This window comes from Galeopterus variegatus, unplaced genomic scaffold (genome assembly GCF_000696425.1).
Source record: "Galeopterus variegatus unplaced genomic scaffold, G_variegatus-3.0.2 Scaffold147, whole genome shotgun sequence".
In the NCBI taxonomy this organism is placed as follows: Eukaryota; Metazoa; Chordata; class Mammalia; order Dermoptera; family Cynocephalidae; genus Galeopterus; species Galeopterus variegatus.
In genome coordinates this window covers 285,424-306,630 of record NW_007726258.1, presented here as the reverse complement: position 1 = coordinate 306,630, position 21,207 = coordinate 285,424, and the positions used below count along the sequence as shown (strand labels likewise).

At 44.5% G+C, this 21,207-nt stretch overlaps 1 protein-coding gene across 1 annotated transcript in view; it reads left to right on the top strand.

The window, feature by feature from the left end:
• The window catches only part of DNAH10 (dynein, axonemal, heavy chain 10), a 150,365-nt gene that overhangs the window by 83,878 nt on the left and 45,280 nt on the right, over positions 1-21,207 (top strand). Inside the window, exons 38-50 of the mRNA XM_008591330.1 lie at positions 533-691; positions 2,158-2,293; positions 3,905-4,027; positions 5,293-5,427; positions 5,737-5,953; positions 9,670-9,789; positions 10,831-10,976; positions 13,420-13,572; positions 16,030-16,290; positions 17,646-17,818; positions 18,829-18,922; positions 19,226-19,393; positions 19,914-20,102. Of these exons, the coding sequence (XP_008589552.1) occupies positions 533-691; positions 2,158-2,293; positions 3,905-4,027; positions 5,293-5,427; positions 5,737-5,953; positions 9,670-9,789; positions 10,831-10,976; positions 13,420-13,572; positions 16,030-16,290; positions 17,646-17,818; positions 18,829-18,922; positions 19,226-19,393; positions 19,914-20,102 (2,074 nt within the window). The remainder of the gene's footprint in view (positions 1-532; positions 692-2,157; positions 2,294-3,904; positions 4,028-5,292; positions 5,428-5,736; positions 5,954-9,669; positions 9,790-10,830; positions 10,977-13,419; positions 13,573-16,029; positions 16,291-17,645; positions 17,819-18,828; positions 18,923-19,225; positions 19,394-19,913; positions 20,103-21,207) is intronic.

Here is a 21,207-nt window from a genome sequence, read left to right as displayed (position 1 = left end):
ACCGTGATTATTGTGAAGTTTAGTTTTCTTTAGATGAATTAATTATATAGTGTTGCAGGAATTTACAGGCATTGTGGTATGAAATACCCTGTCTACTTGATTTATAAAGTCAGCAACACAGAGCAGATGTTGTCCTGAAATAAGAGGGATTGAACATTAGTGCTTCAAAGGTTCGCTACATTATTCTGGATGACTGAGTATTGTCTCCTATACATCATTAATTATTAAATATTTACATAAATATATCATATACACAAATATATAATATACATGAAAGTTAGCTTCTTGGTGCCCTCCAAAAGCAAAGCTGTGCTTCCAATTCAGACCTCATTTTTATTGGGGCCACGTTTTTGGTTAAATGTGGTGACTTTATGTTTAATGAATGGGAAGCCAAGTGGAGAGTTTGTGTGGATTGCATTTTAAATTTTGGAATGGATTCAAAACATCTAATTCCTCACATAGGCGACCCAGATAGTTTTCCTCATGCATTTGGTTTGCCTGAACCATGGCTGAAGACTCTCTTTTGGCTTAGGCTTGGGCTGACGACAAAGTTGTACATCCTGAACCCCAAAGCCATGAGTGTCATAGAACTCTATGGCATCCTGGACCCCACCACCCGAGACTGGACAGATGGGGTGTTGTCAAACATCTTCAGGGAAATCAACAAACCGACAGATAAGAAGGAGAGAAAGTGAGTATCTTTATAAGTAGGAAGGAGTGTGGGTTAGTTAATACTAATTAACTAAACATTAAAAATGGTGGCTAAGTATATATTGTAGTTTTTTGCTTGGACCTCTATAGATTTAGTCAGATCCTGGAGGCTCTGCTTATAAAGTGCCAGGTACCATCTTAGTGCTTTTTATGTGTGATCTCAGTCAGTTCTCCTCATGAATGTGACGTGGTAGGCACTGGGATTGTCCCCAGCTTGCCACAGAGGAAATTGTGGCCTAGATGAGGTCAGAAATTTGCTCCAAGGCCAGGATTTGAACCTGGGCCGTGCAACCCTGAGCCTTCAGAGAGCCACTGTGCCAGGCTCTCTGCTCATTGTGCCATACTGCCAGGTAAGGCAAAGTAAGGCCAGACAGGGCAAGTAAAGTGCTGTGGAGGGTGCTGGAACACCCTTCGAGCTGCATCTTTCCCACCTGTAGATATGGCCTACCTCTCCACACACCGTGGTGAGGGTCAAGTGAGGCCACGTGTGGAAGTGCCCTGTGGGTACATCAGACAAAAAGCTTTTTGTTCTTCCTATGATAGCTCCTTGGTAAACTAAGGAACAGTCCTGATTTTATGTTCTAGTCAAATTCCCCTAATAATAAGAAAAAAACCTTAACTAACTAGGGTTATTTAAGTTATCAATCCAGTTGTCTTGTCTCTCTGGTATCCTTTAATTTTGAGCAGTTCCTCAGTATTTCTTTATCTTTTATGACCTTGATGTTCTGGCCAGCTGTTTTACAGAACGGTCTCAGTTTGGGTTGGTCAGGTGTTTCCTCTGTGTGTCTCAAGTACCCCTCTGCATTTCTCTTATAAGGACACTTGTCATTGGATTAGAGTCCACCTGGATAATCCAGGATGGTCTCATATGGAGATCCTTAACTTAATTACATCTCCAAAGACCTTTTTTTTCAAATAAGGTCACAGTCACAGCTTCTGGGTGGACATATATTGGGGTGGGGGGCACCATTCAACTCACTACACATGGGTATATGAAACACCTCCCTTTTCTCTTAACTCTACCATAGGGGAACTAGGGGGTTAAAACCAGTGATAGATAGCAGTTGATACTCAGCCTCAGATTTAAGAAGAGAATGGCGTGGGGGTGGCCTGTGACACTTTCTGTCTCATGGGAAGCTCCTTCTCAGCATCAGCAGATTGTTCCATGCAGGAATGCAGTTTGTGTGGTCAGACCTTCCAGTTTGCCTGAGAAGCAAGAAATCAGGTTTTTGTATGAAGTTCCCTGATTCTTAAACATTGGTGACTAACTCAGATAGTTTTTATGTGCCATGTTGGTCAAACCTCTGGACCAAGTAGCGTGCTCTGTCTCAGGTCCTGGCTAGAAAACCCTGGGAAAAGACTTTTGACATGAATGGGCAGGTTACACTGAGTTCCTTCACAGGAGGCTCTTAGGGCACATGGCTTACCTCTTTTTGGTTGCTGCAGGTATATTTTATTTGATGGTGATGTGGACGCTCTGTGGGTAGAAAACATGAATTCTGTGATGGATGACAACAAGCTGTTGACATTGGCCAATGGGGAACGCATTCGGCTTCAAGCACACTGTGCTCTGCTCTTTGAGGCAAGTAGTGATGAAAAATAATTTTGAACATGTTTTTATTTTAATTAAAATTCAAATGTTTAGTAAAGTTATAATAATATAGATGATTATAAAAGATGCAGAAGGGGCCGGCCCGGTGGCGCACTGGATAGTGCGCCGCTTGGGAAGCGTGGCAGTGCTCCCGCCCGAGGGTTCAGATCCCACATACAGACCAGTTCCCACTCACTGGCTGAGCGAGGCGCGGGAACAGCACCGAGGGTTGCAATCCCGTTGCCGGTCCCCGGCCCGGTACGGGGGCAACACTGTGGGAAGCGTGGCAGTGCTCCCGCCCGAGGGTTCAGATCCCACATACAGACCAGTTCCCACTCACTGGCTGAGCGAGGCGCGGGAGCAACGCCGAGGGTTGTGATCCCGTTGCCGGTCCCCGGTCCGGTACGGGGGCGACACTGAGGGTTGCGATCCGTTGCCGGACACGGAAAAAAGACAAAAAAAAAAAAAAAAAAGATGCAGAAGAGTTTATAAGTGCAACTCTTTGTTCTTTACCTACTCCTCTCATCCCCTCTTTACTCTATCCCAGAGGTGACTACTTTTACTTTTTTTGATTTGTCTCTTCTGATGATTACCCTAGTATCTATAAGCAACATGCTTAGCATGCAATTTCTTCCTTGATCAAGTTTGCACATTATTTATTGACTGACTGCTACAAAAGTGAGGATTCATCTCATACCATGAGCCCACCTCCCCTCCTCAGAATAGTATGTTGCTAAGTTGATTAACAGTAAACAATATTTACATTATTGTGTAGATGGAAATATTTACTGCAGAGCCAACTAGTGTACCGTGATTACATTTGCTTTCATTTAGAGCCATTTGTTTTGTCTGGAACTTGTAATTGCTTTTCTTTTTCTCTCACACTGTTTGCCTTTATCTTATCCTTATTTGGTTTTTCAAACTTTCTATCATATCAAGTATTCTGTTGAGCGTCTTCTTCTTCTTTTTTTTTTTTGGAGACCACTCTCCAAGGCCCTCCATCTCAATATGGACTGCTTGTTTCACAGCTGTGGCTCTGAGACTTACTTTCATTCTAGCTTATTATTAATGCCTTTCCTAGCCTGGCCTGCAAAATTTGTCAGGCCATGAGTATTTGTGCATATTATTATTTGATTTGCTGACTGAACTGCATCTTTTTTCCTGGAGAAAGATGGTTTGTTAACATTACTGGTTTATCTGTGTACTTATTAAATTTTATACTACCTAATCTTAATTTTGTTTAAAAAAAAACCCCCAAAACTGAAAGGAAAACATTCCAAAACAATATTTGTTTCTGGTTGGTGGGATTTGGATAATTTATTTTATTCTTTATACTTTTCTATTTTTGTCAGATATTCTATAGCATATTAATTTTTCACATTATTTTTTAGTAAGAGAAAATTTAAACAAATATTATGTCAGACTTGTATAATCTTTCCATCATAAATCTAAGTGTGCAATTAGAAACTTCATGAAGGCTGAGTTAATTTGTATGACTTGAGTTTTATGCATTTATAAAAACTTTGCACAAGAAAAAGGTCTATAACAACTAGTCCAGTTGTTTATAGCTGTAGACATGACTGATTTTCCTTATTTTTCCAGGTTGGAGATTTACAGTATGCCTCCCCTGCAACTGTGTCTCGATGTGGAATGGTTTATGTGGATCCTAAAAACTTGAAATATCAACCATACTGGAAAAAATGGGTTAATCAAATACAAAACAAGGTAAAAATTGCTTCTAAAATTAACTTAAGTTGTTAGTATTGGTGGCTAGTTGGATAACATAGCCCAGTTGGATGTTTGTAGTTGGATTCATGATCTTGTTCTTGAACTTCCCATGTCCTTGAGCAGGAATCAGATAAAAACATGGCACACACACAGTAGATTTCACATAATTCATAGCTTGGGGGTGAGGCAGTGATTTTGATGGTTTAGACCAGAGCTTGACAAACGTTTTCTGTAAAGGGGTAGATTGTAAATATTTTCGGCTTTGCAGGATATCTGGTTTCTTTTGCAACTACTTAGCTCCATGGTTGTGACATGGAAGCAGCCAGAGACAATATGCACACAAATGAGCACAGTTGTGTATGAATAAAACTTTATTTACAAAAACAGGTGGCAGGACAGATTTGGCTTGTGGGTTGTAGTTTGCCACCCTTGGTCCAGATAAGCCCAGATGTTGAGAGACGTGTCTCCAGGAGGTGCCCAACTCCTGCACTTTTGCCCAGTTGAATGAGTGCAGTGTGTGGAGGACCCAGTTTGTCATGTTATTGAGATCCAGTGGTTTCAGCTGACCTCAAACCATGTGATGTGTCACATGGCCACTCACAAGTGTGTATTGTTTTAACAAGAGGCTTCTTTTAAAGATTCAGAGAGGGATATGACAGTCATGTGCAGGTTGTGGCTTGACCACATCTAGGGTACCATGATCGCATTCTCAAAGGGATGCAGGTGGCCTGGGTGTATCTTTAGAAGGGCCACTAAGCTGGTGGTGATTTGGAAACCAGGACATAATTACCCTAAAGAAGAGAAGACCAAGGGAAAGATGACAGGACCATTTGACCATCTAGGAGAGAGAGTTGTCTATGGACCAATGCAATCCCTGGTGGACGTTGATGCCTTGATAGGGAGAGAGGCCTTCTACTCTTTTACAATCTTTGCTTGATGACCATGGTCATGCCACCTGAACTCTAAGATCATCAGCCCCTTTTCTGTCAAATGGGACCTGTTATCCTCCTTCTCTCCCTCCCTGGGGTGGGTAGACCCTATGGCCGAGAAATGAAATGCTTCATGATGAAATAAAAGAGTATTGAAGAGGACAAATCTCTCTACAAATGTAAGGCACTATTAACAGGGTTTCCTCATTGGCCAAATTTATCATTCATCAGAAGATGTTTTATAACACCTCTTTGGACAAGAAAAGCTTTCCGTGAACTTCCATTTCAACAAACAAACCCTTGAAAATGCTCTGGAATTCTGCTCTTTTATAGGTGGAGCAATGCAATTTAGATCATCTCTTTGAGAAATATGTGCCCTATCTCATGGGTGTGATAGTGGAAGGGATAGTGGATGGAAGACAAGGAGAGAAGCTGAAGACGATAGTTTCTCAGACAGACCTAAATATGGTAAGAAACAGTCACTGCTGTTAGCAAAAATAAATTCTTCCCTAAAGATAGACCCACAGTGGGCTTTTAAGGGGAGCACAGGTGCCAGATGGGTGCATGGTAACATTTCAGTTTAGTGGTGGAAGAGGACACGACACTTGCTTTTATGACCCTGTGCAAATCAAGACACTGGGCTTCATGTGCCTGACCAATATGGTGGGTCCTATCCTCCCATTACTCTGGGATCTGGGATCCCAGGACTTACGAGTTGAACTGATCCCCGTGAGGGTGGAATATCTGGGCTGAACCAGATATTTTCCTATGAACCAGGTCACCCAGTTAACCAGGACGTTGGATGCATTACTGGAAGGTGAGATAGAGGACCCGGACCTGCTGGAGTGCTACTTCCTAGAGGCTCTGTACTGCTCACTGGGGGCTTCTCTGCTTGAGGATGGAAGGGTTAAATTTGATGAATGTATCAAACGTGTTGCTACTTTGCCTACTGCTGATATGGAAGACGTTTGGGCCAGGCCCGGGGAATTGCCAGGTAGGAACTTAATGTTACCCTGTTTTCCTGCTCAGAGTGCATTGGGTTAGGTTTTTAGAGGAAGTGAACTTGCTTTTCCAGATTTCTGCCTGTATGGGTTTTCCAGCTTGTTTGCTTCTGTAAAGAAACATGCCAGGGCCAGAGTACCTGGTGGTACCCCTTGGAGAAGTTCAAATGCGTCAGCTGCTATAGCAGAAGCCCAGGCCCTTTGGATGACTTTTCCTGATGAATCTAAACTTTCTTCTCACCTGAACTTAGGTACTTGTTTCCTTTGCTCTGTTTAAGCTCTTTAAACTTTTCATATTCTGCATGACTTTGAGATTCTTCTCCTTAGAGTTTCCCTAGCTGTCTAAAGTCCCACAATTTAATTCATCTGCTATATTCCTGAGTATTTGCACAGTAGACCATCACGTATGCACTTGTAGACCACTCATGGGAAATCATCATATTTAGGTTTTAAGTTTTTGCGTGAAAAATGTGCATCCTCAAAGAACTATATGAGTATACAATGAAAAATGTGTTTCTTCCAAGGACTATATATAATGGTAGGATCATTCTTTGTTCATCTCTTACTGATATTTGAATATGGCTTGGCAGGTAGTTGACTTTCTAAGTTGTATTTTATAATCATGTCCTGGGGATGTTCTTTTTAAAGTAAATAAGATGATCTCAGGTCTTTCTGATGGAGAGTAGTTGAGCAAATGGAAGATATTTTAAAAGTCCATGCTCTATTTGATGGCAGTCTGATTGCACTTTTGAAAATCCTGAAGTCTCCTTGGGGGTGGGGGTGGTGCCCAGCTATGCACGTGGTGCTGGCTACATGTTGCCGCCATCTGCAAGCCCTCATTCAGAGACAATGTTGGCCCTGGCTGTGGGCTTATCTTGCACCCCTAGTTTGCCCTCATCCTGGGACATGCCAGTTCCAGACACTTTCTGCCTGCAACTTCAGCAGCTGGTCACTTGACCACATCCTTGGCCCTGACACTGTCTGTCTCTGCATCATGACTTCCTGCCCCCACCCTCTGCCTACAGTCTGACTACGCCTCCTGCTTCCCATGCTTACCTTTGACCTCATGGGGACCATCACTCTGTCACCCAACTTCCCCAAAATGCGTTGAACTCCAAGCCATGCTGCTCCTCCTTGCCTCTTCCATTCTTTGCTGTCGCCCGGTCACTTGCCAACCACTCTTGCCTGTATCCCCTGACCCCTTTTGCTGCTGTTGCATATCTCCGAGAAAACCCCAAGTCTGTCTCCTCTGCATTTCCAGGGGCTGAGAGATGCTGAGAATGTCACGCAGCCACGAAGACCGGTGCCTCCATCAATTCACAGTCTCCAATTAGAAATTTCTCCTGTCTCCATAAGAGCAATTCACATTCTTTATCCCCAAATCTCCACCCTACTCCCTCCCCTCTCTCTGCAGATGATCCTTCTTGCTTCAGCAGGAAAAATAGAATCCATCTGATAGGCATTTCTCCTTTCAGCTCTCAAGCCTACAGATCCCATCTCCTCTTTCTCCTTTTACGGTGGGAGAAGAGACCCTCTCCTGGCGAAGGCCCATCTGCCCTGTGCTTGGAGGCCTGTCCCCTCTCCTCCTCAGGTCCTTGCTCCATCGGTCTTTTCCTCTCTCTCTTGTGTCTTCAGCCCGTCCCTCTCTACCAATTCCATCCCATCAGCTCTTAGACATGCTCGAGTAAAACCTTCCTAGTTCTATCCCCTTCTAGAGATGTCTCTCTGCCTCTTGCCTTTTAAAGCCAAGCATCCTGAAAGGTTGTCTGCCAGGGGTTTCCTCTCTCTTAAACCTCCCCTCCTACCTGTCAACCAACTGCCATCCCTAACCCTTTGCCCACAACTCCCAGGGACTCCAGCCGGCACACCTGCCACCTTCTCCTTGCCAGACCTCACGGGCCCTTCTGTCTTTGCTTCCCAGCCTTGGGCACAGCAGACCACTTCCTGCCTTCCTGAAACATCCTCCACCACCCCGCTCCCGCTCCTCCAAAGCCTCCTTTGTCATTCTGCGGCTTGTCCCTTAAATCAGGATTTGGTCCTATCTTTTCCTTCTTCGCCCCTTCGCCGAGCTCTCTTCGCCACGCCCGCAGCTCTGGCTTCCAGGCTCTCTCCATGCTGGGCCCTCTCCTGCGTTCCCTAGTTCAGTTATCTTAAGAACTCATGGGAAAGTAGAATTAAAAGATAATATGAATATTTCCATGAACCTTTTGAAGTGCCCTAGTGTGTATATCTATATCTGCCTGCCTGTCTGTCTCTGTATCGCTCACCTATCCCTGTGTCTATCTTCATCTATATCTCTACCTATCATCTCTCCCTCTCTATTTCTCCATCATCTACCTATCTCTAGATCTTTCTATCATCTATCTCTATGTCTGTCATCTGTATCTATATCTAACTGTCATCTATTTATCTCTATCATCTGTATATCCATCCATCAGTCTATCTGCATATCTCTCTATTATCTATATACACAGCCACATTAGTGACCTTGACATTGTCTTCCCGGCTGACCCATCCTTTCAGTCCCATTCACTCTGCCCCTCAGCATCTCTCGACGTGCCCATTTCTCCCCATCCACATGGCTCTTATCGTCTCTACCCTGGGCAAGGCAGGAGCCTCACTGACAGGTCTCCCTGTCTTCACTCTTACCTCCTTCAAGTCTGTTCTCCTATCACAGCCATACTGATCTTTCACAAAGGCACATCTGATCGTGTCTCCCATTGAAGGGTTAACTTCAATGACTCTCCAGTCCCTACAGGGTAGAGATCCAGCACTTGAAAAGGCTTGCCAGGCTCTTCAGGTTGTAGCCGTCAGCCTGGCCAGCTCATCTCCCCCTCACCCGCTGCCCACGCTAGGCTCTGCCCACTCTCAGCTCCTCCAGCCCCTGCACCCCGCTGTGCCCTGGCCTCCCCTGGGGCTCCCTCCTTCCCTGACAGAGCCTCCCAGCTGCTCGCCCCCCTTGGATCAGGGTCACCCGTCCTGCAGGCCTCAGTTTGGATGGTATTTTCTTTGGAAAGCCTTCCTCGCAGCTGTGGCTCCAAAATTTTGTATTGGCGGGGCCTATGGGTGGCAGTCTGTTTGGGGAAGAGGAATGTGAGGGGACTTTTCTAAAAGGTGGGTTTTCACGGCACCCCTGTGGTTGTCAATCATGGTAAAGAATGGTGTGGGTGGAGGGCAATGGTGATGATGGGGAGGGCTGAGGCTCCCAAGCCACCTGTGGCACCTGGTGCCTCACGGATCTCGTCACTGTCCCAGCTTGGTTAGATGCCTGTTGTGCCTGCAATTCCCCATCGCAGAACTCAGCACCTGCATTGAGTTGCCTGTTCACTTGCCTCTGTTCATCCCCATCTGACCCACCAACAACTAAGGGTAGGGACCAGAGTTCCCTGCCTCACCACTGTGTTCCCAGGGAAGGGACTTAGTAACTATCTGTCCAATGAACAGGTGGTGTTACTTCAAAATACTCAGAAAGCATTTGACCAGTGAACAAGAAGCAATACTTCAAAATACTCAGTATCTGACCAGTGAATGAGTAATATTAGTTCAAAATACTCAATAGTATCTGTCCAGTGAAAGAATAGCCCTAAAGTACTCAATGTAGTTTCTGTCCAGTGAACAGGCAGCTTTAGTTCATTTCAAGCATGAGCCGGAACTGATTCTGAATTTGCATGTCTGTGATCAAAGTGAAATAGACCATTATTTGCTGCAGGTCATCTTCCAACCTTATATGACTTTCATTTTGATACCCTACGAAATCAGTGGATCCCGTGGAATAAATTAGTTCCAGAGTATATTCATGACTATAGCAGAAAATTTATCGACATCCTGGGTAAGTGAGAGCCAATGCCTGTTTCTTGGATTAAGAGCGTGTGATCCCTGCTCTGTGAAGAGGTGAGAAAGCTCCCACGGCCTCTCTGGTGAATCTGGGTCCTGCCCAGAGCGTGGTTGAGGGGAACGGAGTAGAGGGAGCCCGGGCTCCTGAGAGGATGGCATCTTTGATTCTTTCTGTCTGTGCTGGCTCTGGGTGCTTCCATGGCTGTGACTCAGCTTTTCGCTGGCAGGCCGGTCCCCACAGGTGGGTGAGATGCTCTTTCCCTCACGTCTCCATAGGCTCCCTTCAGCCCCCAGATCTGGCTGGGCACGGAAGGAACAAAGAAAGGGACGAAACAGGAAGGAAGGAACAGGACAGCTTTTTGTAAACGGAGCTGCCTTGAGGAGTTGTGGACCATGGGTGTTTATGTATTGACGCATGTTTTAAATGCACTCCTCTGGCTATTCAGATAAAATATGGGCCGAATGATCTCACAAGACGTGTGTCTGAGTTTGGTCCAGTGTGCTTAGAGAGGGAGGCATACCTGTTTCCTAGGGAAACCTCAGGATGGAAAACTGCCAAGGTAGGAGGAGCCACACCTGACTCTGTGGTTACATTCTCTCTTCAGAGGAAGTTGTGGGTCAGGAAACCAAATCCTGCTGGTGTCTGAGTGATGTAAGCAACAGGGAAGTGGAGTTTTAATATTCTGAGTATACGTCAGAATTGGATATTAAAAACAGTTTGGGTGTTCTAAACCTGGACTGTGGCAATGATCACAAAGCTATAGAAATGTATCAAATTCATCAAATCATACACTTAAAATGGGTGAATTTTATGATACATAATTTGTACCTCAATAAAGATATGACAGAGAGTGATTGGGATAGAGATGTTCTCCTAAGAAGAGGGTTTTACCCATATATATGTTTTTTAGGTCATGTCTTGGCTTTTGCTGTTGCTTTTTATGGGATTTATAGGATTCTGTGACAACTCCAAGTAGCCAATTGCTCCTCCTGTTTGGAGATCCTGTGATGCTACCATTCTTAATATATCTTTTAGTTCATACAGTGGATACAACCCGCATGACCTGGATGCTGGAACAAATGGTTAAAATTAAACAACCTATTCTTTTGGTTGGCGAATCTGGCACTTCTAAGACAGCCACTACTCAGAAATTCCTCAAAAGTCTTAATGAAGAGGTTAATGTAAGTCATTAATTATTTATTATCTACTGTCATAGAACAAATTACGCCAGCACACAGCAGCTTAATACAACAAACCCTTATTATCTCACTGTTTCTGTGGGTCAAGAATCCTGGAGTGGCTTAGCTGGGTGGATCGAGCCCAGACTCTGTTGTGAGACTGTGGTCATGCTCTTGGCCAGGGCTGCTGTCATCTGAAGGCCGGACTGGGGCTGGAGGGGCATCATCCGAGATGATATTTCACATGGCTGGTGGCTGGAGGTCTTAGTTCCCCAATGTATGTGGCTGCTTGAGTGCGCTCCTGATAAGTCATCTGAAGGCCGGACTGGGGCTGGAGGGGCATCACCCGAGATGATATTTCACGTGGCTGGTGGCTGGAGGTCTTAGTTCCCCAATGTATGTGGCTGCTTGAGTGCGCTCCTGATATGGCTGCTGGCTTCCTCCAGACGAATGTCCAAGGTAGAGAGCAAGGCAGATGCTATGGTGTCTTTTAGGACCTAACCTTGGAAGTCACATACCATCACTTCTGCTGTGTTCTATAGGTCAGACAGAAACCGCCCTGAGCCACCCTGATACAGTGTGGGAGGGGACTGCACCAGGCTGTGAAGACCTGGAGGGGAGGATGATCAGGGACTGCCTCGAAGGCTGGCTGTCACATGAGTCGTCATCATTTTGTGGTTTCTAAAACTTTTTAAGTTTTTCCCTTCCTTTCTCCAGCCATTTGTACAGTGTGTGTGGGGGGGGTCTGAGCTGGTGGGGTTCCCAGGACAAGCAACAGTGAACGAGGCTGTCAGGGCTGCTTTTGAGGAACGTGCAGTCAGTGGGGGAGACAGCACGGGGAGGGAGACGTGGAACACATCAGTGCCATTGTGCAGCGGGAAGGAAGGCACTGGTTCTGCTCCTTATACCCTGCATGGGCCGCTCCTGCTGACCACTCCAATTCTCCTGGCTTGCAATGATTTTCACTTATGTTTTATAACTGAGTAAAGGTTCTCCTCCTCCAAGAAGCTTCCGGTGATTTTTGGGATCTCCAACTGTTACATACTTCCCTCAGACCCACTCGCTCACCAGGTTCTCTGCTTTTGTTAATGCTTGTTAGTCATTCAAGTTTCCATTTCCTGATTTTGGCTTTCTGGAACCCCAGAGGGGAGAAAAGTTTCCCACCACTCTCTTCCCTGATTCTCTTGCTCAGGTTTGTGCCTCTTCTATTCCCAGTGGCTCAGGTGGCCAAAGGCCTCCAGGAAACCATGTGACCCTGCAGGGCAGGCAGAGCTCAGCAGGATTTTGCCCTGGACGTTGTGAGGGACGTGGGCAGGACTAGGCCCGGTTGCCTGTGCATGGTCAAGCTCACTCACGCACTGGCGCATGCAAACATAGTTTATTTAGCTTTAAAGGGAGTCAGTGTGGAGAGCACAGAAGGGATGTTTGCAGCCAGAGGGAGGTACAGGTTTGAGGAGTCAGGTAAAGGGAAGCCACATTCAGAAATCTCCTTTGCAACCCCCTGGACTGGGACCCTGCAGCTGGTGCTCCTCGGCCCAGCAAGGTGAATCTGAACACTCCCGCTCTAACAAGACGCATGATCAGCCTCAGCACGTTCAGCTCATACGTTCCTGTGGTCGTGGACATATGAGTCCAGTTGGAGGGTGTCATCCAAGGCAGTGGTTCCCAAAGTGTGGTCCTCCAACCAGCAGCCTTGGCATCACTGAAAATTTGTTTAAAATATCCCAGACCTACTGAATTGGACACTCTGGGGATGGGGTCCCAGAAGCTGTGTGGCACAAGCCCTCTAGGTGAAGCTGGTGTGTAATTAAGTGTGAGAACCGCTGATCTGTGGGCTCTCCCAGCCTCTCTAAGAGCCAGGTGAGGCCCTGAGTGCCCGTGCATGAGGATCTGGGGCTTCCCTCACCTTCTCTCCAGCAATTAGTTCCAAAGACAGGACCAATGGCTGTGTGTGCTTTCTTTGATGTATTTATTAATGTGAGGCTGGCATGATCCTAATTCACGTTTGAATATCATCATATTGAAAATGCTTTTGTGCTTCGTGTCTTGTGTAATACAATCACTCTATGAGGTAGTCCAAGTAGATGTTATTAAAATCATCTTATAGGTGGCAAAAATGAGGCTCTGAAAGGTTAAATGACTTTTTGGAGGTCACCTAGCTAGAACTGTGCAGAGCCAAGACATTCTCGTCCACTTCCTGCTATGTCACATTGTCCCCAAGGTCCACATGTGACAACTTGCATTATTGCCTTATATGACCTGCCAAACAGAAAGAGACATTCTTGCCTTAGTGCTTAAAAAATAATGAAGCATGGACTTACATTGGGTTATAAAAAAGTTCAGAGACCAGTGAATCAGCAAAATAGATGGTAGCTTATGGTCAAACATTTACTGACGAGACCTTGAAGAAAAGACCAGTTTTTCAAATCATCTCTTTCTGTTTCAGATTGTGTTAGTTGTCAATTTCTCCTCCCGCACCACATCCATGGATATCCAAAGAAATTTAGAAGCAAGTGTGGAAAAGCGAACCAAAGACACTTACGGCCCACCCATGGGAAAGCGCCTCCTGGTGTTCATGGATGACATGAATATGCCGAAGGTGGTTTGAGGCTCANGGGAAAGCGCCTCCTGGTGTTCATGGATGACATGAATATGCCGAAGGTGGTTTGAGGCTCATGGAGGTGGGAGGGAGGGGACAAGACAGTGTGCCTGTATGTGTGACTCTGTGTGTGTGTGTGTTGGAAGTGAGCGAGTGGGACAACACCTGCCTTTGACGCTGCACAATGCTTGCAGGGCGCCGGCTGTGGGGAGCCAGCCGTGGGCAGAGTGTTCCCAGGGAACTCTTCTCCGTGCATGAGGATCTGGGGCTTCCCTCACCTTCTCTCCAGCAATTAGTTCCAAAGACAGGACCAATGGCTGTGTGTGCTTTCTTTGATGTATTTATTAATGTGAGGCTGGCATGATCCTAATTCACGTTTGAATATCATCATATTGAAAATGCTTTTGTGCTTCGTGTCTTGTGTAATACAATCACTCTATGAGGTAGTCCAAGTAGATGTTATTAAAATCATCTTATAGGTGGCAAAAATGAGGCTCTGAAAGGTTAAATGACTTTTTGGAGGTCACCTAGCTAGAACTGTGCAGAGCCAAGACATTCTCGTCCACTTCCTGCTATGTCACATTGTCCCCAAGGTCCACATGTGACAACTTGCATTATTGCCTTATATGACCTGCCAAACAGAAAGAGACATTCTTGCCTTAGTGCTTAAAAAATAATGAAGCATGGACTTACATTGGGTTATAAAAAAGTTCAGAGACCAGTGAATCAGCAAAATAGATGGTAGCTTATGGTCAAACATTTACTGACGAGACCTTGAAGAAAAGACCAGTTTTTCAAATCATCTCTTTCTGTTTCAGATTGTGTTAGTTGTCAATTTCTCCTCCCGCACCACATCCATGGATATCCAAAGAAATTTAGAAGCAAGTGTGGAAAAGCGAACCAAAGACACTTACGGCCCACCCATGGGAAAGCGCCTCCTGGTGTTCATGGATGACATGAATATGCCGAAGGTGGTTTGAGGCTCACGGAGGTGGGAGGGAGGGGACAAGACAGTGTGCCTGTATGTGTGACTCTGTGTGTGTGTGTGTTGGAAGTGAGCGAGTGGGACAACACCTGCCTTTGACGCTGCACAATGCTTGCAGGGCGCCGGCTGTGGGGAGCCAGCCGTGGGCAGAGTGTTCCCAGGGAACTCTTCTGAGATGGAGGGACTTTTCCCTTACTGATTGTGTTCCTTAGTTTCTCAAAGGAGGAAAGCAGGTAGCAGGCAGCCTTTGGAGTATGTTCAGTATGTATTTGAATAAGTTGTTTCCAGATGAGCTCTGCTTTAGATAATAAAACTGTTCTCTGCCCCATATACAAGAGAAGCGTAAGGGCAGATGCTTCCCAAGAATTCCTCAGGATTTGCCAAGGAAGCGGAACTTTAGCTGCATGATGAGTGTGTTTCTGGGCCAGAGTCTGAGGAGTGCAAAGTTTTCTTAGCATATTGGAATTTAACTTTATATCATTTCGCAGAACCATTTTTTTCTGAATGTTTATCTTTCAGAAGGAATGTGTGTAAAGCCAGGATTCATTTATACATACATATATACACATATTTATTAATCTACTCCTCTATTCTTCTGTTTATCCATCCACCTATCCATCTGTTTATCCATCTATTCATCCATCCATCCATCCATCATCCATCCATCTATCCATCTGTCTATTTATCCATCCACCTGTCCATTTATCCGTCCATCTGTTCATCCATCTGCCCATCCATTCACACATCCATCCGTGTCCATCTGTCTCTCCATCCATCCGTCCATCCGTGTGTCCATCCATCCATCTGTCTGTTCATTCGTCTCTCCACTCATTGTCCATCCATCTATCCATCCATCTGTCCATGTATCTGTTTATCCATCTGTTCATCTATTCATCCATCCATCCATCCATCATCCATCCATCTATCCATCTGTCTATTTATCCATCCACCTGTCCATTTATCCGTCCATCTGTTCATCCATCTGCCCATCCATTCACACATCCATCCGTGTCCATCTGTCTCTCCATCCATCCGTCCATCCGTGTGTCCATCCATCCATCTGTCTGTTCATTCGTCTCTCCACTCATTGTCCATCCATCTGTCCATGTATCTGTTTATCCATCTGTTCATCTATTCATCCATTCATCCATCCATCCATCCATCCGTCCATCCATCCAATTAACATATTTATTGAGCACCTCTTATGGGACTAGTGCTGTGCAGTGTGTAAGACCTACATACATAGTCCCTGTCCCCATGAAGCTTACAATCTAGTGAGGGAGACAGACTTTAAAAAAATAATCACAAATGGGTGTATAATTGTGAACTTTGAGAAGCCCCATGAAACTGAAACAAGGGTGCTCTGAGAGGACAACAGGAGAGACGAGCTTTAGTTTAGACGGTTGGTGAAGGCCCCTCTGAGTTCTGCTTTAAGATGGTACTCTCTCTTTTCTTTAAAAAAAAAAATCCAGGTGGATGAATATGGCACACAGCAGCCAATTGCCTTGCTGAAGCTGTTGTTGGAAAAAGGCTACTTATACGACCGGGGCAAGGAGCTGAACTGTAAAAGCATTCGAGACCTTGGCTTTATCGCCGCAATGGGAAAAGCTGGAGGAGGCCGTAATGAAGTTGACCCGAGATTTATATCACTATTCAGTGTCTTCAATGTACCATTTCCTTCAGAGGAGTCTTTGCATTTAATTTATTCCTCCATCCTGAAAGGCCATACCTCGGTAACTTGGTTTTAATTAGAACTCTAAACTGGAAGACCTTGTGTTGGGTAAAAGCATACACAGTGCCAACTTATCCACGAAACACAGCAGGTGCAGTGCCTAGAGCCTGCGATACTTGTACGGGCCCATGAAAATGTTTTCATTTCTTTCAAAATCAGAAGAAAAAATTCATCTTTATATCAATGCAGTCATAAAATATAATTTTAATATTTTTTATGGAGCAAGGGGAGGGGTCCACAAAAGTGAAAATGCCTCGGTCCATGGAAGTCACAATGGGGCTCTGAGTCACGTAGGCCACATTGAGTTACAGCAGTGAACCAACTAGGGGAGTCAGTCCCTACTCTGCTCTTTAAGGAAGCCCCCTGAGCTCTCCTGGCCCCCATTCTCATCTGGAACAGGGAGATAATGATAGTTCACACCTCACTGGGTTTGGGGAGAATGAAAGGAGAAAAATGCATGTAAAGCATGTGGCACACTGCCTAGCACGCAGCAGATGCTCATTAGATACTAGGTATGGAGGTTATTATTATGACTTATTTGCCACTCCCTCAAATGGTACCCATTCATTTAAACAATGACCTTCTGATCTTGGCATTTCCCTACCAAACTGGGGTCTGCACACTCAAACGCTTCAGGGGCCGGGCGGATAAGGTTAAGGTATGGAGTGGCCAGGCATGATCAGTAGGAACCGTGAGCACTCGGTGTGTTCACTCCCTACCTGAAGGCATTTGCTTCAAAACTGTGAGGTCAGCACCAATCTAATGGAAGTCAGACTCAGCTTGTTTGGGGCTTTTGTTTCACATCATGTCAACTTGTCAGTTAATGTGAGAATCTAGGGCAATAAAAGCAGATCAGATGATGAGCTTCTCTGGTCTTTTAATTTTTCTTCTTATCTCCTTTTAAAAAGATTGTGGTAAAATTCACATAACATTAAATGTGTTATTTTAACCACTTTAAAGTATACAATTCAGGGAGATTTAGTACGTTCACAGAGTTGTGCAACCATCACCACTGTTTAATTCCAGAACATTTTCATCATCCCAAAAGGAAACCCATACCTATTAGCAGTTTCTCCATCCCTCCCCATCCCCTGGCAACCATTAATCTACCTTCTGTCTCTATGAATTTTCCTATTCTAGGTATTTTATATAAATGTAATCATGCAATATGGAGCCTTTATTGTCTGGCTTCTTTCTCTTAGCATCATGTTTTCAAGGTTCATCCATGTTGTAGCATGTGTCAGTACTGCATTCCTTTTTATGGCCAAATAATATTCCATTGTATGGATATGCCACATTTTGTTTATCCACTCATTCATTGATGGACATTTTTGGGGGGGTCTTTTTATGTTTTAGATGTTTCATGAGAGCATCATGGCTGTGAGTGACAAGTTGACATTCTGCACATTAGCGCTTCACAGAAATATTGTTCAGGATCTACCGCCTACCCCTTCAAAGTTCCATTACATCTTTAACCTTCGAGATCTCTCGCGGGTTTTTAGTGGTCTGGTCCTCACTAACCCAGAGCGGTGAGTCTGTGTTGTCTTATTAAAATATGCCCCATAGCTATGATGGTTTCTTTTATTCTTTTAAGACAGGGGACTTATCAATGAATTCAATGAATCAGTGTCTCAATTAATTACCCAATGTCTTTGCTCATGTTAAATGAAGAAAAGCCGTAAATGCTTGGCTTAAGGCCTGAAGCTGTATAAGCCAGGTGGAATCAAGAGAGCAGAATTGTTGCCTGTGGACAGTTGTATCAGACCCCTTGGGTGGGACCCTTTCGCTGACCTCTTGTTCTTAGGTCTGAAGTTGGAATTTGCTTGTGTGGAGCCTCTTGCTCAAGCAACTGAGTTGCCAGTTGGTTATATGATGTGTGTCTTTAGGAGCATTAAGCACAGAAGACAAAGGATTTAAGTCTGGGTATAGAAATTTTCTCATTAAAACTAGACTTATGTCTTTACGTGAATGTACATTTTATGTGGATTTGCAAGCATGGTCCAATTATGTGGATTCATATTATGGATCAACAAAATATTGAAAAATGAATTAAGGACCTTCCATGTACCCAAACTTGCTCTCGGTGCCCTTGAAAGGCTTTGAATGGCAGGCAGCTCCAGGTGTTTTGGGTGGAGTGATGGCTCTTTGACAGAAACCAGGGAAAGTTCCAGAACTGAGGCCAGATGGAGTTGGCTCTTAGAAAGAGGAGCTGCAAGTGGCCCTGATGCTGATTTTAAATTTGTGTGTTCCAGAAAGTAAGGGTGGTGCTAGGTGTCAATTATGCCATTTACAGATAATACTTTTTTTTCTTCCTTACAATAAGGTAAGTTGTGAATGACGACATCATGGTCTTTTCATTTAATTTGTGAACTTCCGTTGAGCTCTCTGGCTAGATTTCATGAATGTGAGGCTAGGGGAAAAAGGACCGTAAAAATGTCAGTCCTTTACTGCACTCCGTGTGTCCATCTGAAAATAGTAGCATTTAGCTCTGATCTTCTCTACACGACTCATGGCTCAGTTTGCTCCTTCCATTATGTAGGTTCCAGACAGTGACCCAGATGGTGAGAGTCTGGAGGAATGAGTGTCTGAGGGTCTTCCATGACCGACTGATCAATGAAACAGACAAGCAGCTGGTCAGTACATGGAAGTGTCCCAGCAAACCCAGAAATCTAACCACAAAATTCTTCTCTGGGTACAACAAGCAAGTGTAAAAAAAATCCCAATGTATTTTGTATGTATGACACTAACTGCAAAAAAATAGACTCTAAGAATATAAGTCAACAGGAAAAGGAGGGGGGTTATTAGCTACCTTGTAGCAATTGGGAAAAAAATCGAATGTGAATTACTTCAGATAATAATAGTGTGTGCTCTTTTCCTGATAAGTTTTAGCACATGTATAGTTGAGTTTGGGTCCTTATGTGGTCTCATATTTTAAGGTACAAGACCGCATAGGACGCTTGGTCATGGAACATTTTAATGATGACTTGAAGGTGGTAATGAGGGATCCCATACTGTTTGGAGACTTCCGGATGGCTCTGCACGAAGAGGGAACACGTGTTTATGAAGACCTCCAGGACTATGAGGCAGCCAAGGCTCTGTTCCAGGTGTGGACAGGACTCGCACTTCCTCCCAGGGCCATGGGCCAAGTTGGGGAGCCAAGCATTGCGTGGGTGCCTAGAAGGATAATAGCCAGGGCTGAGTCTGATCCAGAGGTTCCCACATCCAGTGGTGCATGGGAATGCCATTAGGAATTTGTTGAATGCAAATTCTTGGGGCCCACCTCCCTGAGATTCGCTTCATCAAGCTCATGGAGGGTCCAAGATCGTGATGCACAGCCAGGTTTAAAAGCCACTCATCTGACTCCCTAATACTTGTTGTGTCTTAGTTCATGAGCTGAGCCTTTCATCTGCTTTGGCTCGCTGGTGGCCAATCAAACACCAGCATATCAAAATCTTGACTGTGAAAGCTAGATTAGTTCAGTAAACCCGAATTATTTTAACTATTTCAACTACTATAGGCATTCAGAAAAATCTCTCCTCCTTTCTTAATCTCTCCTGGACAAAAGGAGAGAGTCTGCCTCTTAAAATCCAGTGATTCTTTAAAAAAATCTTTTTTGTAATTCAGGAAATTCTTGAAGAGTATAGTGAAAGCAACACCAAAATGAACTTGGTTCTCTTTGATGATGCTCTGGAGCACCTGACCCGTGTGCACCGCATCATTCGAATGGACCGCGGCCACGCCCTGCTGGTTGGGGTCGGGGGCTCCGGGAAGCAGTCTCTTTCAAGGCTGGCTGCCTTCACAGCTGGCTATGAGGTGAGTCCACTTTCCTTCCCAGAAATAGGTTTCTTATGTCAGTTCCTGTAGCTGGTAGTTCATGCAAATATTGGACCGATCTATAGCAGATCATAACATGATGTTTTCCTTGAGTATAGAGATGGAGTTTTTGTTGATTTTTTTTTTGGTTTGTTTTTGGCTTCATATTATATTAAATGAATATCCAAAGCATCTTACCATTGTATTGTTTTTAGAATGGAGAATATGACAAATCAAGGGCAAAAGTCAAACCCAAGCAAATCCTGGGAATTGTGACATGCACTCGTATGGTAAAGGGCTTGGCCCAGACCTCAGTGGACCCACTGTAGGTTTCACATTCACGTACACTCATGAGGAGTAAAAAGGGCTTGGAGATGAAGGACGAGGGGAAAGACATCCGTGACTAAGTTATCCATAACTGAGTTAAAAATAGGTTTGAAGCAAATATTACAAGTTTTATGGTTTTTTTAGCAAATGTTAAATATGAGTGGTGGGTAGTGTTGGAGTGTTATGTTATTCATTATGCTTGGTTTATTTTAAAAAATATCTTTTTTTTTTTTTTTCCCTTTTTGTCTTTTTTTACTGACCGGCAACGGGATCGCAACCCTCGGTGTTGCACCCGCACCGCGCTCAGCCAGTGAGCGAGAACCAGTCTCCACATGGGATCTGAACCCTCGGCAGGAGCGCCGCCACGCTCCCAAGCAGTGCACTCTCCAGTGCGCCACCGGGCCGGCCCTTAAAAAATATCTTAACCAATCACTCCCACAACAAAAGATTATACTAATGTATGGCAATGTCCATATTCCACACACTCTTGCAACAAATGGGTATTGTCATTGTGATATTTGCCAATATTGTAGGTGAAAAACATTGCATTTAAATGATTCTTTCTTCAGTTCATAGTGAAGTTTGAAGACCTTTTTATACATTCCTTGGACACTTGCCTTTCTCTTTTGTGAATCGCCTCCCTGTACACTTATTGGTTTGTGAGAACTCTTCATATGGAAGAGTGATCATGGTTCATTCAATGAATCCATCTCACAATATTTCACAAATATTGACCTTTTGTTTAAAGTATTTCTAAAAAAGTGAAAAATGAGTAGGG